Source organism: Gorilla gorilla, chromosome X (assembly GCF_029281585.2).
Source record: "Gorilla gorilla gorilla isolate KB3781 chromosome X, NHGRI_mGorGor1-v2.1_pri, whole genome shotgun sequence".
In the NCBI taxonomy this organism is placed as follows: domain Eukaryota; kingdom Metazoa; phylum Chordata; class Mammalia; order Primates; family Hominidae; genus Gorilla; species Gorilla gorilla.
In genome coordinates, this window is record NC_073247.2 from 131222568 (window position 1) to 131250250 (window position 27683).

Genomic DNA, 27683 nt, shown 5'->3' on the forward strand with positions numbered 1-27683 from the left:
AGCTCACATCTAACCTACTTTGCCTTGCAAATAAGGAGATCAGAAAAAATGCAAAACAAACAAACAAACCAAACAAAAACAAAAACATACAAACAAAAAAAAACCTGCCCTACTATCCTACTATCATCTCCCGGTAGCACTTCACGAACCTGCCTTGGGCACCTACTAAGTGCAACTTTTTGTAGATAATACAAGAAGGTTAACACAACTCCTGTCCCAACACCTTTTAATACAGTTGAATGGATAAAAACATGGATACAAACACATGGATATAGGTATCACTGAAGCAGTGTGACATAAAATAACATCTATATATACAACACTCCTCTGCAAATAGCAAATGTAAAGTAAAAGATACCCAACAAATCATTTTGTTTATCTTGCTATCATTTCTTAATCTATAACGTCTCCCTCCCATGTATCCATGCAAGGAAGCAGTATCAGCTGCCTGACTAGAAGGTAGCTCCCTCCCTTGGGTTACTTTTTTTTTTTTTTCGTAGAGACAGAGTCTCACTCTGTCGCCCAGGCTGGAGTGCTGGAGTACAGTGGTGCAATCTCAGCTCACTGCAACCTCCACCTCCCGAGTTCAAGCAATTCTCCTGACTCAGCCTCCCAAGTAGCCGCGACTACAGGGGTATGCCGCCACACCTGGCTAATTTCTTTTGTATTTTAGTAGAGACAGGGTTTCACCATGTTGCCCAGGCTGGTCTCAAACTCCTGAGCTCAGGCAATCTGCCCGCCTCTGCCTCCCAAAGTGCTAGGATTACAGGCGTGAGCCACCGTACCCGGCCACCCTTGGGTTACTTGAGACCCTACTTTCATTTGGATCTGAGCTGTCCTACCCCCTCACTGCAATCTGGCTTTTCCTTCTTTGAGTATAAAGTTGATACGGGATGGCTCGCCTACAGCTTCAGTGTTTGAAGTAAAGAAAGCTTTATGCAGATTCTGGCTTTTAATGGGTCTCCTCTGACAGTAGAAAGATTCAAACCACAGCCAATTCCAAGAACCCTTCTAAGAACAGAGACAGAGTCACTTCAAAGGATCTGACTTGCTATACCTAAATATAATTCATGGTGCTTTTCCTATGACACACCATAATATTTTGTCCAAAAATCTTGCAACATGTTATTAACTTTGAAGAAAGAATAAAAGCAGCCACTTTAGAGACTGGAGACACTCAAGCACTCATCTATTCATAAAGTTTCTACACAGCTGAAGAAGTTTGCATCAAGTGGACAAAAAATAGTACAGAAAACCTAAATACAGAAAAATTCAGAAAACTCCATCTCCTAGAAAGCAGGGCAAGGCTGGGCACGGTGGCTCACTCCTGTAATCCCAGCACTTTGGGAGGCCAAGGTGGGTGGATCATTTGAGGTCAGGAGTTCGAGACCAGCCTGGCCAACATGGTGGAACCTGTCTCTACTAAAAATACAAAAATTAGCCAGGCGTGGTGGCACATGCCTGTAATCCCAGCTACTCAGGAGGCTGAGGCAGGAGAACTGCTTGAACCCAGGAGGCGGAGGCTGCAGTGAACTGAGATCACACCACTGCACTCCATCCTGGGCGAAAGAGCAAGACTTTGTCTCAAAAAAAAAAGAAAGCAAGTTAAATGGACTCAGTTAAAGACCTCACTGAATGTAGGAGAATCAATGGGAAACAACGTAAAGCCTTCTGCTAGGGCATAAATAGGAATCCGTCTATGTAATCAAGAAATTACTTTGCCTCCTGATCTAAATGCTTGCCTCTAGTCTAGGGCTCAGAAAAAGGCCTGGTTATTTGAACTGGTTGTCAATCAAGGTCCCCTTCATTTTCGCTTTCTTGGCTTCCAATTCAGCCTAGAAAGAAAAAAAAAGCATATGTCTTGATACATGACACGAAATTATTTTCCTTCCTTATTCTAACCAACCCACTCTCCCTTAATGTTCATTTAGTGTACAAACTAGAATCATGGTTCCCAAATCATTATATACCTCTAACATCTACTTTCCAACCTTTCTGATGTTATAGCACATACACAAAAAATGCTATTTGTAGGCAAAATGGGCAAAAAGACAAGGCTGTGGCCACAGGAAATCAGCGCAGGGATTCCAGCAGCCCCAGTGCCCCCCACGGGCTGAGGGAACCAATACTGTGGCATACCAGTATGCTGTTCTTGGCAGAACAGGAAGAACATCATTCTAGAACAGTGCTACTTAAAGTTATATGGTCTATGAACTATTTGCTATTGGTCCACATAAAATATGTACAAAAATGGATAGTAAGCATTTAGAAGCTTTTATAGCAATTTGACACAATAGTAATTTTAAAAATCTGATAAAAATTGAGACAATTCATTTTTATTGTATTTTATAAATTACAAATCTGTTCATGGAAATTTGAAAAAAGGAAAGCACTGGTCTTTCTGCCTTTGAAAGGTTGAGAAGCACTGTTCTAAACGACTATGGCAAGGTAAAGCAGCTCCCAGGACCCACCACTTCTGTCACCAAAAACTCACTACAGACACAAAGAGACTGGTATACCTTTGGATGAGACACCAACATAGTGATATCTGATTTTGATGAAATATTTTAAGTAATTGTCAAAAAAAAATATATAGGCACCATCATACACAGATCCATATGCTCTAAGATGAGCCCATGAATAGTGCAGAAAACCACCAGTGCTTTAAGAAGCAATGACCAGCCCCAATCCTGGTACTACCAAGGTAGCCCTATCATGTGCCATTACATCCTGGGACAACGTCCAGAAACCCTGACCTTTAACTCCTGATCTTGGACCACAAGAAGCAGATTAAAATATCATCCTGGCCTGGCGTGGTGGCTCACGCCTGAAATCCCAGCACTTTGGGAGCCCGAGGCGGGCGGATCACCTGAGGTCAGGAGTTCGAGACCAGCCTGGCCAACATGGTGAAACCCCATCTCTACTAAAAATACAAAAATTAGCCAGGCGTGGTGGCACATGCCTGTAGTCCCAGCTACTCGGGAGGCTGAGGCAGGAGAATCCCTTGAACCCGGGAGGCAGAGGTTGCAGTGAGCTGAGACCACGCCACGGCACTCCAGCCTGGGCGACAAAGTCAGATTCCATCTCCAAAATAAATAAATAAATAAATAAAATAAAAATAAAATACAGAAAATAAAATATCATCCTAGTTAGGGCTATAACAAGTATCATCATTTAATGCCTAGATCCTGGGGTCACTACTACAGAGTAGGGTATACTGACAGTCACAGACCAGGGTTATAAAACTGGCAGCCAACTACTCTAAAACCTCCCAACAGATTTCCTACAAGATTTCCCTGCCTGCTGAAAGGTCTTTCAGACCAAGACATCCAAATGATAGGGCCCCAGCACCTTGCTACCCCTTGCTACTCACCAGCTCTTGCAGTCGCCTCTTGCTCATGCCTTTGCGCTCCAGCTGTTTTTCAATCACTTTGGCATTCTGTGCATATGAGTCAGCAACTTCCCTCTGAAGGAAAAAAGGAGCATCCTTAAACCGGAAGTCTCACCAAGGAATAACAACAAAGACGTTAAGTCATAGTGTATACTACTCAAATCACGAAATCATGACTAAAATGGCAGGACTCTGTTCCTTTTCCATTCTCCATCTTTTCAGTAATCCAGGAGCATTTAGGGTATTTTGTTTGTTTGTTTGTTTTGAGACAGAGACTGACTCTGTTGCCCAGGCTGGAGTGCAGTAGCACAATCTTGGCTCACTGCAACCTCCACCTCCCGGGTTCAAGTGATTCTTCAGTAGCATTTACGTTTTAACCAAAACATATGTAAAACAGCAGATGACATCTTGCCATCAATATCGTTATACTGAAGAACCATAAAGGTAATTGCTACTACTACTGAGGACAGACTCACAAACCACGAGTTGGGCTGGAAGGAAACTGAAATCTTTCAGTCCAGTAGTTTCTCAAATTAAGAGGGATGAGGACTTTGCCCTCTAAGGCATCTCTAAAAATAGCATGGGGGGAAAAATCACTGATCTCATCCAACTCCTTCGTTTTCATTTTACAGATGTCCCTGAGATTCAAGGAAACAGGAACTGGCTCACTGTCAGAGTTTCTTTTCTTTTCTTTTTTTTTTTTTTTGAGACAGAGACCCGCTGTCCCCAGGCTGGAGTGCAGTGGCACAATCTCGGCTCACTGAAGCCTCCACCTCCCGGGTTCAAGCGATTCTTATGCCTCAGCCTCCCGAGTAGCTGGGATTACAGGCGTGCACCAACACGCCCAGCTAATTTTTTGTATTTTTAGTCAGAGTTTCTTTTCTTTTCTTTTTTTTTTTTTTTTGAGACAGAGACCCGCTCTGTCCCCAGGCTGGAGTGCAGTGGCACAATCTCGGCTCACTGAAGCCTCCACCTCCCGGGTTCAAGCGATTCTCATGCCTCAGCCTCCCGAGTAGCTGGGATTACAGGCGTGCACCAACACGCCCAGCTAATTTTTTGTATTTTTAGTAGAAACGGGGTTTCACCATGTTGGCCAGGCTGGTCTTGATCTCCTGACCTTATGATCCGCCCGTCTCGGTCTCCCAAACTGCTGGGATTACAGGCGTGAGCCACCACGCCCAGCCCATAGTTTCTTATCAGCAGAGCAGGGTCTAAAAGTGAAGTCTCTAATATTTCCACTACTCCAAGTCTCCCGCTCTAGAGTCCCCTTTCCTCGTACCCTTCTCCCCAAATTCCAGTTTCCTTAAGACCAGAGACACTTACAGCCTCAATCTCCTCTTCCTCTTCATCAATGGTAGACACGGTGACAGAACTGAACTTGCCCATGTCTTTGGTCCGTTTGGTCATCATCACCTGGAGTGGCAGGCAAGAAGAATTCAGTCCGGTTCACCAAAACAGGATCCATGAGCCGTGAGTGTGTGTGCACACGCCTGTGTGAGGGGCTGTGGGTACTGGGGGAAACACTACCTCTTTGGGACAGGATGACCTATTTAAAAGTGCCAATGTTTTTATTTACATATTTTTCTAACATTTGCCATCAAAGGCTCTTATTTTTTTTTAATTTACTTTATTTTTTTGAAATAGCATCTCACTCTGCTGCCCAGGCTGGAATACAGTGGCACAATCATAGCTCACTGCAACCTCAAACTCCTGGGCTCAAGTGATCTTCCTGCCTCAACCTCCCACGTAGCTAGGATTACAGGCATATGCCCCCACGCCTGACTAATTTTACATTTTTGTAGAGACTGGGTCTCGCAAAAAAAAAAAAAAAAAAAAGAAGGACAGAAGGTATAAAAAAGCATCCTTAACGCTTAATGTCTCAGGCTTGTATCCAACTCCTGGCCTCAGGCAATCCTCCTGCCTCGGCCTCCCAAAGTGCTAGGATTACAGGCGAGAGACACTATGCATGGTCCATCATGGGTTCTTAAAATTTATTTTTAATTACTTTTTTTTTTTTGAGATGGAGTCTCACTCTTGTTGCCCAGCCTGAAGTGCAATGGTGCGATCTCGGCTCCGTAACCTCCGCCTCCTGGGTTCAAGCGATTCTCCTGCCTCAGCCTCCTGAGTAGCTGGGATTACAGGCATGCACCACCATGCCCAGCTAATTTTGTATTTTTAGTAGAGACGGGGTTTCTCCATGTTTGTCAGGCCGGTCTCAAACTCCTGACCTCAGGTGATCCGCCCGCCTCGGCCTCCCAAAGTGCTAGGATTACAGAAGTGAGCCACTGCACCCGGCCAATTAATTTTTTTTAAGAGACAGGGTCTTACTGTCACCCAGGCTGGAGTGCAGTGGCACAATCATAGCTGACTGTAACCTCAAACTCCTGGGCTACAGTGATCCTCCCACCTCAGTCTCCTGAATAGCTAGAACTATAGGTGAATACCATCACACCCAGCCAATTTACTTTTTTTTGTAGAGATAGGGTCTCGCCATGCTGCCCAGGCTGGTCTCAAACTCCTGGCCTCAAGTGATCCTCCCACTTCTGCCTCCCAAAGTGCTGGGATTACAGGCATGAGCCACCATGCCCAGGTTGGAATATATTTTTTAATTAGCCTAATTCATTGTTTTTAATTGTTCAAAAAAAATTTGTAAAATAACACATGATATCTCTCCATAAAAAGAAGAAAATTTGAAGGAAATTAATGTGAGTAAAAACCATACAATTTCTAACCTTACTCATGAGGCAACTGTAGGAAAGAGAGAACACATAATAGGCGTTACAATTACGTAGCATCTGTTTATACACAAAAATGGCACCCGATTAATAAAGAATGCATCCATATACATGCTTGAGGGGATGAATACCCCATTTTCCATGATGTGATTACACATTGCATACCTGTATCAAAATATCTCATGTACCTCATAAATATGTGCATCTATATACCCCCCAAATTGTTTTTAACTTTTAAAAAATAAAAATAAAGTATAAGAATATATCCATAAAGAAAAAAGAAAAAGAAATAAAATAAGAAAAAGACAAAAAAAGAAAAAGAAATAAAAAGAATACATCCATAAAGAGCAGTTTCTCATCACTATAATCTTATTTCAAAACATGAGCTAAATCTAGAGCTATATTAAGCAGTCTCTCCTTCAATGGTAATTACCTTCTTAGGAGGCTCTTGTTTCTGAGTATATATGTTCGTTTTCCCAAAGCCCTGGCCAAACTTGACTACTGCTCCATCCACAATGAAGGTAACAGGAGCATTCTTTGGCTGGGATTGGTAGAAGAGCGGCAGTCCACACCTGCAATGACACAGTGAATTTCTGCGAGGTCTCATAATCCAAATTCCCAAAACAGCAATTTGCAAAGTGTGCTTAGACTCTGGGAATATTTCTGTTTGTGGCATAAACTAATGACTGGCTCTTCTCAGTGTTTCCCAAAACTACCTCTACCTGATAAGAATCACTTAGGCCGGGCGTGGTGGCTCACGCCTGTAATCTCAGCACTTTGGGAGGCCGAGGCAGGTGGATCACCTGAGATCAGGAGTTTGAGACCAGCCCGGCCAACATGGCAAAACCCCATCTCTACTCAAAATACAAAAATTAGCCAGGCATGGTGGCAGGTGCCTGTAATCCCAGCTACTCGGGAGGTTGACACAGGAGAATTGCTTGAACCCGGGAGGTGGAGGTTGCAGTGAGTGGAGATCACGCCACTGCACTCCAGCCTGGGCAATAAGAGCAAGACTCTGTCTCAAAAAAAAAATTCATTTTTCTGGCCAGCTGGTCAAAGATACAACTTTGACTAGCCTCTTTGGGGAACATATTGGTATTTGTGCATAGTTGAAGTCTGAAGGCAGTTGAGATTATAAGGATAAAGACATAATGGGGGTCGGACGAGGTGGCTCAGGCCTGTAATCCCAGCAGTTTTGGAGGCTGAGGTGGGCGGATGAACTCAGGTCAGGAGTTCGAGACCAGCCTGACCAACATGTCGAAACCCTGTCTCTACTAAAAATACAAAAATTAGCCAGGCATGGTGGCATGTGCCTGTAATCCCAGCTACTAGAGAGGCTGAGGCAGGAGAATCGCTTAAACCCAGGAGGCAGAGGTTGCGGTGACCTGAGGTTGCACCACTGCACTCCAGCCTGGGCGACAGAGCAAGACTCTGTCTCAAAAAAAAAAAAAAGACATAATGGAGAGTTGTATCCAAATAATTATTTTCCTAACACATTATGCCTCTACTTGCCTATGCCTGGAGAAACCCACATTGTTAATACTTACTTTGCACATTTCTTCCTGTACTGTCGTTCAATGCCTTCAGGTCTGCACAGAAAATGGAAGTTAAAAAATAAAAAGATATGAACAAATCTCATTATGTATCAACCTTACTATCCCATTTCTTCAAACGCTAAGAGGCCCTTTCAAAAGTTTTCATTTGGGGGCAGGGCACGGTGGCTCACGCCTGTAATCCCAGCACTCTGGGAGGCTGAGGCGGGCGGATCACCTGAGGTCAGGAGTTCGAGACCAGCCTCAACATGGGGAAACCCCGTCTCTACTAAAAATACAAAATTAGCCGGGCGCAGTGGTGCATGCCTATAATCTCAGCTACTCGGGAGGCTGAGGCAGGAGAATTGCTTGAAGCTGGGAGGCGGAGGTTGCAGTGAGCCAAGAGCGAGCCATTGCACTCCAGCCTGGGCAACAAGAGCGAAACTCCATCTCAAAAAAAAAAAAAGTTTTCATTTCATAGGTCAACTCATTGGTTCAACATTCCTCCCTTCCTGCAACAAACATTTATGGAGCCCCTGATACAGGTCAGGTATCTCCCTGACAAAGGAAGAGGAAGAGGAGGAGCAGTGTAGTCATAATCATAGGTAGCAATAGTAGTTGCAGTAATAACAACAACAATAATAGCGGCAACCACTTATAAACCCTTTACTATGTGCCAAGAGCTATTCTAAAGTATACATGTATTAACTCGGCTGGGCACAGTGGCTCACGCCTGCAATCCTAGCACTTTGGGAGGCCCAGGTGGGTGGATCATTTGAGGTAAGGAGTTCGAGACTATCCTGGCCAACATGGGGAAACCCCGTCTCTACTAAAAATATAAAAATTAGCTGGGCGTGGTGGCAGATGCCTGTAATCCCAGCTACTCAGGAGGCTGAGGCAGGAGAATCACCTGAACCTGGAAGGCAGAGGCTGCAGTGAGCTGAGTTCACGCCACTGCACTCCAGCCTGGGTGACGGAACGAGACTCCATCTCAAAAAAAAAAAAAAAAAAAAAAGTATACATGTATTAACTCATTTAATCCTTACAACAACTCTGTGAGGTATGTCATATTATTATTCCCACTTTACGAATGAAGAACCTAGGCCCACAGAGTATTACATGGCTTGCCCAAAGTCGTGGAGCTAGGAAGCAGAGGTTGAATTTGAGCCCAGGCAGTCAAGCTCAAGAGCCCACACAATACCACCTTAGACACCAAGTCATATACACAAGGACTCAATTCCACCCACACGGCTGTTTAACGGAAACCTGGGACTCATCCTTGATTCTTCTCTTCCCCTCATCTCCCACACTTACTTCATCACCAAATTCTATGGATTTTTATCTCCAAGAAAAGACCTTGAATCTGTCTGCTTGTCTCCACCCTGCCACTATCTTAGCCTACACCACCATTATCAACTCCCTGGACGACTGTAACAGCCAGTCCTGACTGGTCTCCTCACTTCCCCTCCCCTTGTTTCAACTTTGTAATAGGCAATATATGCATATGGTATACATAAGAGCATAAAACAAAAAATATCTTCCCTACTCATCCTCCACCCACCCAGTTCCCTTCCCCAGAGGCAAATACTGTTTCTAGTTTCTTCTGTTCATCCTAGAGATAGCTGATGCATATATAAGCAAAGAACTCTGACTGGTACATAAAGAAAATATTTTTTTCCTTTTTTAGACAAATGTATGCTGTTCTCTACTTTTGTTCACTTAAAAATATAACTTGGTTAAATATATATATATATTCCATATCAATAGATAAAGAGTTACTTCATTCTTTACAAGGACCGCATTGTATTCCTTTGTATAGATGAACCAAAATGTCTTTTACGTGTTGGACAAATTCCTAGAAGTGTGTACATTTTAAATTCTGGTAGATGCTGCCAAATTTCTCTCTATAGAAGTTGAACCAATTTAGACTCACACTACCAATATACTGAGAGTTCCTGTTTCCCTACAGTCTCACCAACACTGGATGCCGTTAAATTGCATCACTGCCATTCTCACATGTGAAAAATGGAATCTTTTAATTTGTATTTCTTTTTTTAGGAGTAAAGTTACACATCTTTTCATATATTTAATAGTCATTTGCATTTTCTTTGTTTTGAACTGTTAGTTCATGTCCTTTGTTTATTCAGTTACCTTTTAATTTTATATTAAGGAAACTTGCAATGATTAAGGGGCCTTGTTTATTCTCTAGTTTGTCATTTGTCTTTGACTTTTTCCACCATGTGGAAATTTTAGGTTTTTCTGTGGTCAAACCAATCTTCTTTTCTCACATAATAATTCATACAATTCAATAGCAAATAAATAAATAACCTGATTTTTTAAATGGGCAATGGACCTGAACAGACATTTCTCCAAGACATACAAATGGCCAACAGGTATATGAAAAGACTAATCATCAGGGAAATGCAAATCAATACCATAATGAGGGCCGGACGTGGTAGCTCACACCTGTAATGCCAGCACTTTGGGAGGCCAAGGCAGGCAGATCACTTGAGGCCAGCAGTTCAAGACCAGCCTGGCCAACATGGTAAAACCCCGTCTCTACTAAAAATACAAAAATTAGCTGGGTGTTGTGACACATGCCTGTAATCCCAGCTACTTGGGAGGCTGACGCAGGAGAATCGCTTGAACCTGGGAGGCAGAGGTTGCAGTGAGCCAAGATTGCATCACTGCACTCCGGCCTGGACAACAGAGCAAGACCCTGTCTCAAACAAACAAACAAACAAACAAACAAAAAAACCATAATGAGATATCCTCTCATTCCAGTTAGAATGGCTATTATCAAAAAGACAAGGCTAGGTGCAGTGGCTCACGCCTATAATCCCAGCACTGTGGGAGGCCGAGGCAGGCGGATCACAAGGTCAGGAGATCGAGACCATCCTGGCCAACATGGTGAAACCCCATCTCTACTAAGATACAAAAAATTAGCCAGGCATGGTGGCATGCGCCTGCAGTCCCAGCTACTAGGGAGGATGAGGCAGGGAAATCACTTGAACCCGGGAGGTAGAGGTTGCAGTGAACCGAGATTGCACCACTGCACTCCAGCCTGGTGACAGAGTAAGACTCTGTCTCAAAAAAAAAAAAAAAAAAAAAGACAAAAATTAAATGTTAGGGAGGATGTGGAGAAAAGGGAACGCTTATACACTGCTAGTGAAAATGTAAATTAGTACAGCCATTATGGAACACAGTATGGGAGATTCCTCAGAAAATTATAGAACTACCCTATGATCCAGCAATCCCACTTCTTGGTATATATCCAAAGGAAATGAGTTCAGTATCTCAAAGAGATATGTGCACTCTCATGCTCATTGCAGCATTATTCACAACAGCCAAGATACGGCAGCAACCTAAATGTCTATCAATGGCTAAATGGATAAAGAAAAGGTGGCACGCACGCACACATGCACACACAACAGAACATTATTCAGCCTTATGAAAAGAAGGAAATCCTGCCATTTGTGATAATATGGATGGACTTGGAGGACATTATGCTAAATGAAATAAGCCAAACACAGAAAGACAAATACTACATGATCTCACTTGTTTGTGGAATCCAAAATAGTCAAACTCATAGAAGCAGAGAGTAGAATGGTGATTGCCAGGGGCTGAAGGTGGAGGAAATGGGAGGTTGTTGTCCAATGGATATAAAGTTTCTGTTACGCAAGATGAGTAAGTTTTGGAGATCTACTGTACAGCATCATAACTATAGTTAACAATACTGTATTGTACATTCTAAATTTTTTAAGTATCCTCACTACCTACACACACAAAGAAAATGGTAACTGTGAGGTGATAGATACATTAATGAGCTTAATTGTGGTGATCATTTCACAGTGTATATGTATATCAAAATATCAAGCTGTATCCCTTAAACATATACAATTTTTGTCAATTATACCTCAATAAAGCTAAAAAAATTAACACATCATATTGATAGAAGGAAAGAGAAAAACATAATCATTTCAATAGACACATAGAAAAAGCACTTGACAAAAGTCAAAACCCCTTCAATATACTAAGAATAGAAGGGAACTTCCTCTACCTAATAAAGGGCATCTCTGAAAAACCCCCATCTGTTTACCCATGTCTTAGTGCATTTTCTGTTACTGTAACATAATACCACAGACTGGATAATTTATAAATAAAAGAGATTGATTTCTCACAGTTCTGAAAGCTGGGAAGCATAAGAGCATGGCTCCGGCATTGGGCAAAAGCCTTCGTGCTGCATCATAACATGGCAGAAGGGCAAGTAAGTATGAGAAAGCTCGGTTTTAAAACAAAGCTGCTCCTGCAATAACAGACCTACTCACATGACAGCAACGTTAATCCATGCATAAGAGCAGAGCCTCAGTAATCCATTCATAGGGCAGACAGATTGTTTCCAACACATGAACTTTTGGGGAACACATTCAAATCATAGCACCACATAAACTAACATCATACTTAATAGTGAAAGACTGAAAGCTTTCCCCCTAAAATCAGGAACAAGATAAAGATGCCACTCTCACTACTTCTATTCAACACCTAGAATAAATTTAACAAAAGAAGTGCAAGAAATGTCCACTGAAAACTAAAAAGTATTACCAAAAGAAATTAAAGAAGACCTAAATAAATGTAAACACATTTTGATGTTCACGGATTGGAAGACTTAATATTGTTAAGGTGGCAATATTCCTCGAATGAATTTCCAGATTCAACACAATCCCTTTCAAAATCCCAGCTGGCTTTTTCACAGAAATTTAAGCTGATCCTAAAATTAATATGCAATTGGAAGAAATCCAGTACAGCCAAAGCAATCTTGAAAAAACAAGAACAAAGTTGGAGAACTCACACTTCCCAATTTCAAAATTGACTAAAAAGCTATAGTAATAAAGACAGGGTGATACTGGTATAAGGACAGACATACAGGTCAATGGAATAGAACTGAGAGTCTAAAATAAACCCATACATATATGGTTAACTGATTTTCAACAAGGGTGCCAAGACCATTAAGGGGGAAAAACTCAGTCTTTTTAACAAAAGGTCCTGGGAAAACTAGATAGCCACATGCAAAAGGATGAATTTAGCCCCCTACCTCATGCTATATACAAAAATTAACTCAAGATGAATGAAAGACCTAAATGTAAGAAGTAAAATTATAAAACTCTTGGAAGAAAACATAGCTGCAAATCTTCATATGCTTGGATTAGGCAAACATTTCTTATTTTTGAAACAGATTCGGGCTGTGTCACCCAGTCTGGAGTACAGTAGCACGATCTTGGCTGGCTCACTACAACCTCCACCTACCAGGTTCAAGCGATTCTCTCCTACCTCAGCCCCGAGCAGCTGAGACTACAGGTGTGCACCACCACATATGGTTAATTTTTGTGTTTTTAGTACACATGGGGTTTCGCCATGTTGGCCAGGCTAGTTTCAAACTCCTGGCCTCAAATGATTCACCCACCTCGGCCTCCCAAAGTGCTAGGATTACAAGCATGAGCCACCACGCCTGGCCATTTCTTAGATATGATGCCTAAAGCACAAGCAATGGAAGAAAAAAATCAGATATATGGGATAATAAAAATTTAAAACTTGTGTGCTTCAAAGAATATCATCAAAAAAGTGAGAAAACAATTCACAGGATGAAAGAAAATATTTGCAAATCATATATATGATAAGGGACTAGTATGCATAACATAGAATTCTTACAACTCAACAACAGAAAGACAAATACACCAATTTAAAAATGGGGGCCAGGCGCGGCGGCTCACACCTGTAATCCCAGCACTCTGGGAGGCCAAGGCAGGTGGATCACCTGAGGTCAGGAGCTCAAGACCAGCCTGACCAACATGGTGAAACCCCATCTCTACTAAATACAAAAAATTAGCCAGGCATGGTGGTACGTGCCTGTAATCCCAGCTACTTGGGAGGCTGAGGCAGGAGAATCGCTTGAACCCGGGAGGTGGAGATTGTAGTGAACCGAGATTGCAACACTGCATTCCAGCCTGGGCAACAAGAGCAAAACTCCGTCTCAAAAAAAAAAAAAGAATTTCTACTTCCTCTGTTTCCCCTGTCCTTCCTAAGGTTCCCCTCCAACTTGACTGGCCAGGGCAGAGATGAGGGAGGAACGAGGAAGCGGGCAGGCAGGCAGTACAACTGAGGCAGATGGTCTATTGGTGAATGCCAGCTGTTTGGGAAAAACTCTGTCAACCTGGGTTTTTCCTCTGATCTCACACCACAACAACAACCTTCAACACAGAAGAAGACTTCTGTGGCCAAATGTGTGTGGGGTTTTCCCCACACTCCAATAAATGGATGCCAGCTAGGTGTCCTCCAATTCAGTTCTGACACTGTCTACTCGGACACAGCGTCAGATACCACAGGTTGACGGCTTGGTCCCCAAGACCGGCCACCAACCAGATACCAGTCGCAAGTCCAGGCTTCCAAAACTTTTTTTTTTTTTTTTAAGACTGAGTCTCACTCTGTGACCCAGATTGGAGTGCAGTGGCACATCTCGGCTCATTGCAACCTCCGCCTCCCAGGTTCAAGCGATTCTCCTGCCTCAGCCTCCTGAGGACTACAGGTGCGCACCACCACGCCCAGCTAATTTTTTGTATTTTTAGTAGAGATGGGGTTTCACTGTGTTGGTCAGGATGGTCTCGATCTCCAGACCTCATGATCCACCTGCCTCAGGCTCCCAAAGTGCTGGGATTACAGGCATAAGCCACTGCACCTGGCTGCCCGGCTAATTTTTGCAACTTTTTTGTAGAGACAGGGTTTCGCCATGTTGGTCAGGCTGGTCTCGAACCCCTAACCTCAAGTGATCTGCCCGCTTCAGCCTCCCAAAGTGCTAGGATTACAGGCGTGAGCCGCCATGCCTAGCCAGGCCTCCAGAACTTCTGACCAACTAGCTTCAAGTTGGGGTTCCCACGACCCCCTCTTTGGGTTCGATTACTTTGCTAGTGCAGCTCACAGAACTCAGGGAAATAGTTAATGTTTACCAGTTGACTACAGAGGATATCACAAAGGATACAGAGAAGAGATGCGCAGGGTGAGGTAAGGGGCAAGGGGCGTGGAGCTTCCATGCCCTCCCTGGACACGCCACCCTTCAGGAACCTCCACATATTCAGCCATCCAGAAGCTTCCCAAACCCTGTCCTCCTGGGTTTTTATGGAAGCTTTGTTACAGAGGCATGATTGACAACCATGTAGAAATGTGATTGGACAAAAAGCACATGATCTAAACCCAGCAAGGCCTCTCTGTTCAGACTTTTCTTGGCCTCTGTGCAGCATTCCTTTCTCTAGGGCAGAGGTGTCCAATCTTTTGCACAATCTTGCAAACATACTAAAACCACTGAATCATACACTTTAAAATGGTGACTTTTATGGTATGTAGACTATAACTCAATTTAAAAGAAACTAAATCTCGGCTGGGTGTGGTGGCTCACGCCTGTAATCCCAGCACTTTGGGAGGCTGAGGTGGGCAGATCACCTGAGGTCAGGAGTTCAAGACCAGCCTGGCCAACATGGTGAAACCCTGTCTCTACAAAAATTACCCAGGTATGATGGCGGGTGCCTGTAATCCCAGCTACTCAGGAGGCTGAGGTGGAAGAATTGCTTGAACCTGGGAGGCGGAGGTTACAGTGAATGGAGATCGCACCGCTGCACTCCAGCCTATATAACAAAGTGAGACTCTGTCTCAAAAAAAAAAAAAAAAAAATGAAAAACAGAAACGAAATCTCTGAGGGTAAAGCTGAGGCATTCGCATTAAAACAAACAAAAAAAAACTCCTCCAGATGATTCCGGCACACAGCAAAGGTTAAGAATCACTTTGCTAAGGTGTACATGAAAAGCAGAATTTCTAAGGCACACATTATATGCATCTTCAGCTATAATGGATCTTGCCAAAGTACTTTCCAAAGTCATTATAACTATTTGTGGTCTTTCTGGTACTGTAGGAGACTTCCAGTTGCTCTTTGACAACACATGGGTATTATTTTCCCAATTGAAGGATAAGGAAATTGGGGGCCTAAAAGATTACTTGCCCAAAGTCACAAAGTGGTACTGCTTGGGATATAACTATACAGACTGTGCTGACCATCATCTTTAATGTTCTGCCTCTCCATTTACAAGTATTACTTATGTCAAACGTGCTCCAATTCATTGACATCACTGGACCAGGGCACTAATAATATTTTTGGTTCTATATACCCTCTCTGGTCCCACTGGGACTAAATTCAACCCCATACTGAAGGGAGAGATTCACCATACAGAGAATGAACTTCCCCTAGAATCCTGAAGTCGGCCAATCCCGTTAAGTTCAAGCTTTCAAAACACATAGAAATATCAAATAAATGGGGCTGCATATTTCTCAATGAGTTAATCTTCAAGTACCAATGACAAACTGGATTTTGTCAAGTTTATAAAAATGTATCTATTTCTAACTATGTGCCAAGAAGCAGGCAAGATGTCTGTCCTAAGGGTTTCAGAAAAATAAGGCAGGGTTCCTGCTCTCAAAAAGTTCATCTTATTGAAATAGTGAGACTTTAATGTAAATGAGGTAAGAATTTCAAGTGGTATGACTATAAAGAAGTGATTAATATGAGCTAGATGTTTGGGATAATTGACCTTGATTTTCTTTCCTATCCTGAATCTCAAGGAATATATGAGATAGGGAAGACTCTGTGACCAAAAACAAAACAAAACATTCTCGGCCGGGCACGGTGGCTCACGCCTGTAATCCCAGCACTTTGGGAGGCCAAGGCGGGTGGATCATTTGAGGTCAGGAGTTCGAGACCAGCCTGGCCAACATGGTGAAACACCGTCTCTACTAAAAATACGAAAATTAGCCAGGCATGGTGGTGCATGCCTGTAATCCCAGCTACTCGGGAAGCTGAGGCAGGAGAATCACTTGAACCCAGGAGGTGGAGGTTGCAGTGAGCCGAGATTGCACCACTGCACTCCAGCCTGGGCAATAGAGTGAGACTTCATCTCAAGAAAAAAAAATTCTCCATTCTGGCTGTGGTAGCTAGCCTCTAAGGTGGCCCCCAATGATCCTTGTCCCTGGTACTAACACCCTTGTATAGTCACCTCCCACAATGAATAGCGCTGACTTGTGACACCAAAAGGACATCACAGAAACAACTGTGTGTGCCTTCTGAGTCATAGCCATAAAACACATTGCGGCTTTTGCCTTGCTCTCCTGAATTACTTACATTGTGGGAAGCCAGCTGCCATGTCATGAGGATACTCAAGCAGCCTTATGGAAAGATCCCTGTGTTGAGAAACTGAGGCTTCTTGCCAACAGTTAGCACTCAACTGCCTACCATATGAGACACCTTGGAAGATGACTCTCCAGCCCTAATCAAGATTTCAGGCCAGGCATGGTGGCTCACACCTGTAATCCCAGCATTTTGGGAGGACAAGGCAGGGGGATTGCTTGAGCCTAGGAGTTCAAGAACCGCCTGGGCAACATAGGAAGACCCTGTCTTTACAAAAAAAATTAAAAATTAGCCAGGCATGGTGGCACATGCCTATGGTCCCAGCTACTCAGGAGGCTGAGGTGGGAGGATCACTTGAGCCCAGGAGATCGAGACTGCAGTGAGCTGTGATTGTGCCACCGCACTCTAGCCTGCGTGACAGAGTGAGACCCTGCCTCAAAAAAAAAAAAGACTTCAGATGACTGTTTACATAGTCATCTTCTTAATCGCAGCTTCATGAGACCAGAATCACCTAGCTAAGCTTGCTCTTGAATTCCTGACCCACAGAAAATACACAAAATGATAAATGTTTGTTCTTTAAAAAAAAAAAAAAAATCAAGAGAGTACCAGAAGATGAAGATGGACAGATCATAGAGCGCATTCAGGCTTATATTTTTATCCAGCCAACTAGGAGTGTTTTCCTTGTACTCCACAATGATCCCTAAATGAAATCAGATGGGGAGGAGGGAGGAGTCCTTAATGGATTGGGCTAGACTCCTCCCCACTCAGAGCAGCTTTCTGCTTATCAGTCTTATTTATTTATACTTCTGGGTAAGAATTTAATTAAAGAAAGGATTTTTCATCTAAAAATGTTTGAAAGGCATTGCTATAAGTGATGAAGGGTCACTAACAGATTTGAACCAGGTGACTGACATAATGTGTATTTCAGATAATTCAAGCAGTAGAGGATAGACTGGAAGAGAGCAAAACTAGAGACCAAAAGACCAATTAAGAGGCCACTTCAGTAGTCTAAGTAAGTGATTTTGGGTACTGAAATAACGGCAGTGCAGCAGGGCTGAACACGAGGCAGCAGCCACAAAAGAGATTAGAAGGCAGAATCGACAGTACATGGTGAGTGACTAGATGTATGCAGGGGATGGTGGGATGGTGGGGACAGATGAGACAAATAGAGACTGACTCCTAGATTTCTGGCTGGGGCCACTGCATGAATCCTGGTGTCATCATAGGAAGAAGGAAAAGAAGGACTAGTATTTGGCTAATAGTAATAGAGACCTGACTGCAATGGCTTTAACAAAAGAGCTTGTTCTCTCATGTAACATCAGGAGGAAGGCAGTTCTGAGCACTGGTTGAGACCCAAGGATAGCAGGGCAAAGGCTCTGCAATTCTTGTGGCCTCTCCTTCCCAGTGCCAGGCTGGCTGCTAGTGCTCCAATTATCATGTCCATTTCCCAAGAAGCAGGATGGAATAAGGATAAAGGGTAAAAAAGGCTTGAAGTCACCCATCAGCTGACATCTACTTCCATCTCTTTTGCTTGGCCAAAGCTAAGTCATATTCAGAATCTTAGTTGTTGGGGGGAAGGGGACTGGAATATGCACCCTAACTTTACAGACACTCGTGTATAGGAGGGTGTAGCAGAAGAGTGTCAGAGTACGCCTGTAATCCCAGCACTTTGGGAGGCCGAAGTAGGCGGATCACGAGGTCAGGAGATCGAGACCGTCCCGGCTAACACAGTGAAACCCCGTCTCTACTAAAAATACAAAAAATTAGCCGGGCGTGGTTGCAGGCACCTGTAGTCCCAGCTACTCAGGAGGCTGAGGCAGGAGAATGGCCTGAACCCGGGAGGCAGAGCTTGCAGTGAGCTGAGATCGCGCCACTGCACTCCAGCCTGGGTGACAGAGTGAGACTCCGTCTCAAAAAAAAAAAAAAAAAGAAGAGTGTCGGAGTGGTGCTGAGTGAATCGATCTGTGGTACTGTCCACAGTAGAGAAATGATAAGTTTGGCCTTCATCATGTTGGATCTGAAAAGTAGGCCATCAGGTGAAGAGGTAGAGTAGGCAACTGGCTATCCAGTTCTGGGACACAGGAAGGCACAGTAGGCAGATTTAGATTTTACCATCAGCATAAAAGTGTAACTAATGCCATGTAAGGTGACAAGAATGCCCAAGGAAGGCATAAAGAGAGTGGGGACAAAAGCAAGGTCAGAACCGCATGGAATACCAATACTTGAGGGGCAGGCAGAAGAAAAAGAATCCAAAGGATTGAGAAGGCCAAAGAAGGAGAAGGAGGCTCACAAGAGCAGCTTCACGTGGTGAAACCCTGTCTCTACTAAAAATACAAAAATTAGCCAGGCATAGTGGTGCACAACCGTAATCCCAGCTACATGGGAGGCTGAGGCAGGAGGATCACTCGAACCCAGGAGGCAGAGGTTGCAGTGAGTTGAGATCGCATCACTGCACTCCAGCTTGGGTGACAGAGCGAGACTCTATCTCAAAAAAAAAAAAAAAAAGAAAAGAAAGAAAGAAAACATGTAGCTAGATGTCAGCCTATAGCTTTTTCTGGTTCAACACTAAAGTTTCATCAGGGCAGGATTCTTTGCTGTTTACTGGTTGTACTGGGTTAGATAGTGGCCCTTAAAAATTCACATTCTGGCTGGGCACAGTGGCTCATGCCTGTGATCCCAGCACTTTGGGAGGCCGAGGTGGGAGGATCACTTGAGTCCAAGAGTTTGAGACCAGCCTGGCCAACCAACATGGTGAAACCCCATCTCTACTAAAAACACAAAAACTAGCCAGGCATGATAGCACACACCATCTCAAAAAAAAAAAAAAAAAAAAAAAAAAGAAAAGAAAAAAAAATCCACATCCATCCAGGAACCTCAGAATGTGACCTTATTTGGAAATAGTGATGTTGCAGACATAATTAGTTAAGTTAAAATGATGTCATACTGGAGGAGGATGGGCCCTTAATCCAATATGATTGGTGCCCTTATAAGAAAAGAAAAGGCAAAGGGAGAATGCCAGGGAAAGGGAGAATGCCATGTGACGATACAAGCACTGACTGGAGTGATGCATTTACAATACAAGCCAAGGAATGCCAAGGATTGCTGGTAAACGCCAAAAAGCAGGAATGAGGCAAGGAAGGATTCTCCCCTACAATCTTGAGAGAGAGCATGGACTTACCAACACCTTGATTTCAGACTTCTAGCCTCCACAACTATTAAACAATTTCTCTTGTTTTAGGCCACCCAGTTTGTAGTACTTTATTTTTTTTTTATTTTTTGAGACAGAGTCTCACTCTGTCGCCCAGGCTGGAGTACAGTGGCACAATCTCAGCTCACTGCAACCTCTGCCTCCCCATACAAGCAATTCTCCTATCCCAGCCTCCCGAATAGCTGGGATTACAGGCACATGCGCCACCATGCCCAACTAATTTTTGTATTTTTAGTAGAGATGGGGTTTCACTACGTTGGCCAGCCTGGTCTCGAACTCCTGGTCTCAAGTGATCCACCCACCTCAGCCTCTCAAAGTGTTGGGATTACAGGCGTGAGCCACCACACCCAGGCTGTAGTACTTAACTATGGCAGCTCTAGAAAACTAATACACTGGCGGCCGGGCACGATGGCTCACGTCTGTAATCCCAGCACTTTGGGAGGCCGAGGCAGGCAGACCACGAGGTCAGGAGATCGAGGCCATCCTGGCTAACACGGTGAAACCCCGTCTCTACTAAAAATACAAAAAAAAAATTAGCCGGGCATGGTGGCAGGTGCCTGTAGTCCCAGCTACTCAGGAGGCTGAGGCAGGAGAATGGCGTGAACCTGGGAGGCAGAGCTTGCAGTGAGCCGAGATCGCGCCACTGTACTCCAGCCTGGATGACAGAGCGAGACTCCGTCTCCAAAAAAAAGAAAACTAATACACTGGTATATATTCCAGACTTCTAGGATAGTACCTGGAACATAGTAGGAGCTCGGTAAATGAAATATTTGTTGCATTAATGGATGGATTTTTTAATTCCCTAGGATTGACCTTTCCATGACTTCTAGCACCTGCTGCTGACCGTCCTCTAGCCACACCCCCACACACTTCTTGATACTCTCTCCTGTTTTCTGCATCACCAGGTTCTGGTTCTGTTCCAATTCCTTTGTCTGTCTTTTAAATATTCAGTCCTATCTGCTTGCTCCACACTCTGTAATTTTATCCCTTCCCAGGGTTCAATTTCCCATATATACCAAACTCCCATATCTAAAACAGAGCTAACCACATCACACCCCTGCTTAAAAAACAGAGATAGGCCAGGCGCAGTGGCTCACCCCTCTAATCCCAGCATTTTGGGAGGCAGAGGCAGGTGGATCGCCTGAGGCCAGAAGTTCAAGACCAGCCTGGCCAACATAGTGAAATCCCATCTCTACTAAAAATACAAAAAATTAGCCAGGCGTGGTGGCAGGTGCCTGAAATCCCAGCTACTCAGGACGCTGAGGCAGGAGAATCGCTTGAACCTGGGAGGCGGAGGTTGCAGTGAGCCAAGATCACACCATTGCACTCCAGCCTGGGCAACAAGAGCAAAACTCCGTCAAAAAAAAAAAACAAACAAAAAAAAACGGAGATGGCTCTTCATTGCCTACAGATTAAGGCCAAACTTGTCCACTTCAGCACTTTACTCTGTCCTCACCCTAGTATGCATGATACCGTTCCTGTAAAGTAACCTGTGCTCCAGTCACAAACGACAATTCAGGTTTCTAAAGCACACCATGTTTGATGCTTTTAATGTTTCCATATTCCTTCCACCTGGAATGCTCTTCATTCCCTTCATCTACTTGGTGAAATCCTAGTTCAGGCTAAACACAAATGCCATCATCTTTTGAAGCCTTTCCTGGCCACCATTCAGGACAAATGACCCACTCCCACCTGTTTTTCCTTTCGTTCAGAAGACCAGTATTTTTTCCTATCACAATAGGAGTCATTCCCTCAAAGTCATGAGCTCTTTAATGGTAAAAATCATACCTTATTCATCTTCACAGATCCAGTACCTAGCTCAGTGCCTGGCACACGGTATGCTCCACAAGATTACAGGTTGAATGAACTCATTCAAACCTGTAAATTGTAAACAAACTACAGCTATCAAATGGCAATGGAGGGGCCGGGCACAGTGGCTTATGCCTGTAATCCCAGCACTTTGGGAGGCTAAGGAGGGAGGATCACTTGAGGCCAGGAGTTCAAGACCAGCCTGGCTGACATGGTGAAACCGCGTCTCTACTAAAAATACAAAAATTAGCTGGGCGTGGTGGCGCACGCCTGTCATCCCAGCTACTGGGGAGGCTGAGGCAAGAGAGTTGCTTGAATCTGGGAGGTGGAGGTTGCAGTAAGCCGAGGTCACGCCACTGCACTCCAGCCTGAGCAACAGAGTGAGTGAGACTCCATCTCAATTAAAAAAAAAAAGCAATGGAATCACATGTGAGCACCATTTCAACAAAGCACAATAAAGATATTACTACATTAACAGAAGTTAGAAAACCACCACAAATGTCAAAGTATTGGGACCGACTGACCTGTTCAACAATAGATGTGATATTTATATTATTCAGAAACAGACTCCAACACAATAGGGAAATCCTAAACAGGGAGCATCAACCTCTTACCTCCGCAGATACATAGTCTCCTCATCTTCTGTGTTACAAAACTTATGGGCATGTTTGGCAGCATCAATCACACGGGACCGGTCCCGGGGCCTCATGGGCAATTTCTCTAACTGGCAGTCTGAAGGAATGGAGAGATTTGGTCACCAGAGTCATGGCAAAATATAGCAAATGAGTCACTGCAAAATATCCTGAGAAGTTTTGAGTGGGATCCCTAGCACTAGAATTTTCTACTACAATTACTATGCTTATTGAAACCTATTATTGAATGTTCCACCTAAAAATGACTTGCTATCAGGAGACCTTGGTATTTGGTTCCAGCTCTCTTACTACCCTGGTGATCTTTGGCAAATCACTTCCTCCTTTGGAGACTTTTGCCTCATTTGAAAGATGAGTTAGATGATATTATCTCAAAAGTCCTTCCCAGTACTGCAATTCAGGTTTCTGTAAGTATTTCTGTGATCATAGTACACTTGGTTTGTGTTATAATGCATTAGAATCAGGAGACACAATCAAGCATACTGGAATGCCTACGAGGAAGCACTGGGAAAAGTGGGTATGTGCTAAGAAAAGGAGAGAGGCTGGGCGTGGTGGCATGCACCTATAGTCTCAGCTACTCAGAAGAATGAGGCAGGGCGATTGCTTGAGAACAGGAGTGCAATGCTGTAGTGTTCCATGACTGTGCCTGTGAATAGCCACTGTACTCCTGCCTGGGCAACACAGCAAGACCCTGTCTCTGTTTTACAAAAAAAAAAAAAAAAGGCCAGGCGAGGTGGCTCATGCCTGTAATCCCAGCACTTTGGGAGGTCAAGACGGGCAGATCACCTGAGGTCAGTAGTTCAAGACCAGCCTCGCCTCAGCCTCCCAAGTAGCTGGGCCAGGTGGAGGTTGCAGTGAGCCAATATCACGCCATTGCACTCCAGCCTGGGCAACAGAGTGAGACTCCATCAAAAAAAAAAAAAAAAAAAAAAAGGAAGGGAGAGGGTGATTATATAGTATACAAATGATCCATCCTAGTTGGAGGAATTTTAATCTGAAAACAATGAAAACACAGTAAACAAATTAGGTACAGTTGTAAAGCAGATTGAAAATTGATATAATGGGCCGTGTGCGGTGGCTCACGCTTGTAATCCAGCACTTTGGGAGGCTGAGGTGGCAGGTGGATCACCTGAGGTCAGAAGTTCAAGACCAGCCTGGCCAACATATAGCGAAACCGTCTCTACTAAAACATACAAAAATTAGCAGGGCATGATGGCACACACCTGTAGTCCCAGCTAGTTGGGAAGCTGAGGCAGGAGAATCGCTTGAACCCAGGAGGCAGAGGGTTGCAGTGAGCTGGGATCACACCACTGCACTCCTGCCTGAGCAACAGAGGAAAACTCCGTCTCTCAAAAGAAAAAAAAGAAAAAAAAAGAAAATTTATATAATGCAAATTAAGCACCTAAAGGATCACAGAGAAAGTCAAGTGGTCAGAGTAATTCAAGATGAATAGAGGAGGTGAAGAGAGGAGTTAGAGAACACTAGGCAGTTTACATGTCAGCTCATTTACTCTTCACAATGAATGGTTAAAGTAGAGATTTGTTGTTCCTGTTTTAAAGATGAAGGAACTGAGGTTAAAAAGGGTAAGAGATATACCATGCATCTAATAAGAAGCAGAACAAGAATTCAGACCCAACTCTAAGCGATTCAAAAGCACATGCTGTTTCCACCACACCTCCTTACCAAGAATTAATTTCTTCGATAAATATGTGAGGGCCCTCTAGGTAGCAGGCACTGTTCTAACACTGTGCTGAAGATTCAGCAAACAACAAAGCAGATAAAGTCTCCGCCCTGGCCGGGCACGGTGGCTCACGCCTGTAATCCCAGCACTTTGGGAAGCCAAGACAGGTGGATCACCTGAGGTCAGGAGTTCGAGACCAGCCTGGCCAACATGGTGAAACCCCGTCTCTCCTAAAAATACAAAAATTAGCCGGGTGCGGTTGCTCACGTCTGTAATCCCAGCACTTTGGGAGGCCGAGGCTGGCGGATCACCTGAGGTCGGGAGTTTGAGACCGGCCTGACCAACATGGAGAAACCCTGTCTCTACTAAAAAAATACAAAATTAGCTGAGCATGGTGGTGCACGCCTGTAATCCCAGCTACTCGGGAGGCTGAGGCAGGAGAATCGCTTGAACCCAGGAGACGGAGGGTGCAGTGAGCCGAGATGGTGCCATTGCACTCCAGCCTGGGCAACAAGAGCGAAACTCCGTCTCAAAAAAAAAAAAAAAAAATTAGCCAGACATGGTGGCAGGTGCCTGTAATCCCAGCTACTCGGGAGGCTGACGCAGGAGAATCACTTGAACCTGGGAGGCAGAGGTTGCAGTGAGGTGAGATCGCACCATTGCACTCCAGCCTGGGCTACAAGAGCTAGACACTGTTTCAAAAAAAAAAAAAAAAAAAAAAAAGTCCCGGCCCTGATGAAGCTTACATTCTAGTGGAAGAGGCAACATATTTTAAAATAATTATAATATGATTTCGGGTAATGATAAGTGCTAAATATTAAGCAGGGTAAGAGGACAAAGTGACAGGGATGCTGTTTTAGATAAGGTAATCAGGGAAGGGTTCTCTAAGGAAATTACATTTTAGCAGAGACCTGAATCAAGTAAGGGAGGGATTGAGGGAAAAGTTTTTGGGGCAGAAGAAATACCAATTAAAAAGGCACTGGGGGGCAGGAACACTTTTGACATGATGGAGAAAAAGCAAAAAGGCCACTGTGGCTGAAGTGCGATGAGCAAGAGGAAGACTGTTAGGGGATGAAGCCTGAGAGGTAGCCACAGGCCTGATCAAGGGTCTTGGTATGGATGGACTTTGGTTTTATTCTCAGTGTTATATGAAACCATTGGTTTTGAACAGGACTCTGGCTACTATGTGGAAAAGAGCGGAAGCAACGAGAGCAAGAGACTATTGTGCCAATCCAGGTGAAAGATGGTAGTAGCTTGGACTACAGTGTTAGAAGTGGAGATGGTAGGCCGGCCGTGGCGGCTCATGCCTGTAATCCCAGCACTTTGGGAGGCCTAGGTGGGTGGATCACTTGAGGTCAGGAGTTCAAGACCAGCCTGGCCAACATGGTGAAACCCCGTCTCTACTAAAAATACAAAATTAGCCGGGCGTGGTGGCACATGCCTGTAATCCCAGCTACTAGGGAGGTTGAGGCAGGAGAATCGCTTCAACCTGGGAGATGGAAGTTGCAGTGAGCCAAGATCGCACCACTGCACTCCAGCCTGGGCAAGAAGAGCAAAACTCCATCTCAAAAAAAAAAAAAAAAAAAACTAGCCGGGCCTGGTGGCGCACACTACTTGGGAGGCTGAGGCAGGAGAATCGCTTGAACCTGGGAGGCGGAAGTTGCAGTGAGCTGAGACCGCGCCGCAGCACTCCAGCCTGGGTGACAGAGTGAGATTCCCTCTGTCTCAAAAAGAAAAAGGAATGGAGGTGGTAAGAAGCAGTCAGATCCTGCATACATTTTCACGAAAGCACCTGCAGGATTTCCTGATGGACTGGACAGATGTAAGGTACGTGACAGACAGAAGTCAAGACTGATTCCAGGTTTTGGTCTGAGATACTGGATGAATAGTTGTACTACTGACTGCAATAGGGATGACTATAAGAGGAGCAATTGGAGAGCGGGTGTAGAGGTCATGAACTCAATTTTCAGCACGATATATTTGAGAGGCCCACTAGACATTCAAGTGGAGATGTTGAATAGGGAATTGGAGTCTCAGGAGAGGTGCAGGTTAAAGATGAACATCTGGGAGTTACCAGCATGTCAGTTGTATTTAAAGCTTGGGAATGAATGAGATCACCTAGGGGGTGGGTACAGAGTGAGAATAGGTGAGAGTACTGAGCTATAGGGCCTTGGAATGCCTAAAAGTCTGAGAGAGAAAAGGGAGCCAGACAAGAAGGGGAAAAATCTAAGGCTGGGCGCGGTGGCTCACGCCTGTAATCCCAGCACCTTGGGAGGCCGAGGCGGGTGGATCACGAGGTCAGGAGTTCGAGACCAGCCTGGCCAACGTAGTGAAACCCCCGTCTCTACTAAAAACACAAAAATCAACCGGGCGTGGTGGCAGGCGCCTGTAATCCCAGCTACTCGGGAGGCTGAGGCAGGAGAATCACTTGAATCCGGGAGGCAGAGCTTGCAGTGAGCCGAGATTGCACCATTGCACTCCAGCCTGGGCAGCAGAGTGAGACTCCATCTCAAAAAAAAAAGGGGGGGGGGGAATATGAGGTAGGAGGAAAATCAAGTGAGTATGGAGTCTTGGAAGCAAATAAAAAACATGTTGCAAAAGGAATGAAATGATTACCTCTGTCAAATGCCACTGAGAGAAGAATTAAAATGAACATTGATAACTGACCACTAGAACTGTTAACATGGAGCCAAATATGGTTAAGATGATGAGGTGGGAAGGAAAGCCTACCTGAAGTGAGGTCAGGAGAGAATGAGAAGTCAGGATGCAAAGACAGCCAATATAGGCAACTCTTTTGAGAAGCTTTGCTATAAAAGAAGCAACGAAATGGGGTTACAGCTGGAGGGGAATACAGGATCAAGGGAGGGTTTTATTTTCGTTTGCTGTGAGGTAAGAGCAACTGCAGCATCTTGGTATCCAGCAGAAACGTTATAAAGCTTCTAGAGGCAGTAGTTTTTGAAGACAGTGGATTAAGAGGGAAATACAATATGTTTGTTTCTATTTTTGTTCTCCTGAAGGAGTTTAGTTTTGAGGAAGGTCTGGATACAGAGTCACAAGGCTAAACAAAAAGCAGGAAAAAAAAATGCCCTGGAGTGGGGCGGGGATGCGTAGGGAGGATTTAGTCGGAGAGAGAAAACCCACCAATCTTCGTTGAGAAGTGGCTCCCAGATCACAGCCAGAGGAAATTCGCCTTCAAGAACCCGAAGTCTGGCTCCTTGCAGACGCCCCCGCAGTTCCCGGCTACTCACCCAGCACTAGGACCATCTGGCCGCACAAACAGTAGTAAACATGGAGGGGCTTCTCGCCGTCGTCATATTCCTCCCGGTCCCGAGTGTCAGAGCAGACTACTGACCGAGACACTACTTTCGGCATGGTTCACAACAGCAATCTGAAAACTCTACGCCAAGAAGAGGGTCGCGCCGAAATGACGTCACGAGTGCGCCTTGCACCTTTTCCTTGT

The 27683-nt window shown here is 44.3% G+C and overlaps 1 protein-coding gene across 2 annotated transcripts; it reads right to left on the minus strand.

Annotated features, from left to right (window-relative positions):
• Positions 1 to 209: 209 nt before the first annotated feature.
• Positions 210 to 27683, minus strand: STEEP1 (STING1 ER exit protein 1). 2 transcript variants are annotated; one of them, XM_004064774.4, is made up of 7 exons: positions 27472 to 27683; positions 22507 to 22624; positions 7674 to 7715; positions 6560 to 6698; positions 4715 to 4804; positions 3374 to 3466; positions 210 to 1835 (listed from the first exon to the last, which is right to left on the minus strand). In XM_004064774.4, exons 1-7 carry the CDS (start codon positions 27593 to 27595, stop codon positions 1773 to 1775), a joined length of 669 nt encoding a protein of 222 aa, XP_004064822.1. In that variant the 5' UTR covers positions 27596 to 27683; the 3' UTR covers positions 210 to 1772. The 2 variants fall into 2 exon arrangements, with proteins under 2 accessions (XP_004064822.1, XP_055232205.1); XM_055376230.2 differs by lacking the exon at positions 27472 to 27683 and adding an exon at positions 23766 to 23868.

What these genes read in the sequence shown, in the direction of transcription:
- STEEP1 (XM_004064774.4), bottom strand. Translation starts at nt 27,595, where the DNA reads ATGCCGAAAGTAGTGTCTCGGTCAGTAGTCTGCTCTGACACTCGGGAC. An exon ending in GAGACTATGTATCTGCGGAG is followed by an intron (nt 7,716 to 22,506) that starts GTAAGAGGTTGA and finishes TTTTCTGTGCAG; the next exon opens with ACCTGAAGGCATTGAACGAC. An exon ending in AACAAGAGCCTCCTAAGAAG is followed by an intron (nt 4,805 to 6,559) that starts GTAATTACCATT and finishes CTGCCACTCCAG; the next exon opens with GTGATGATGACCAAACGGAC.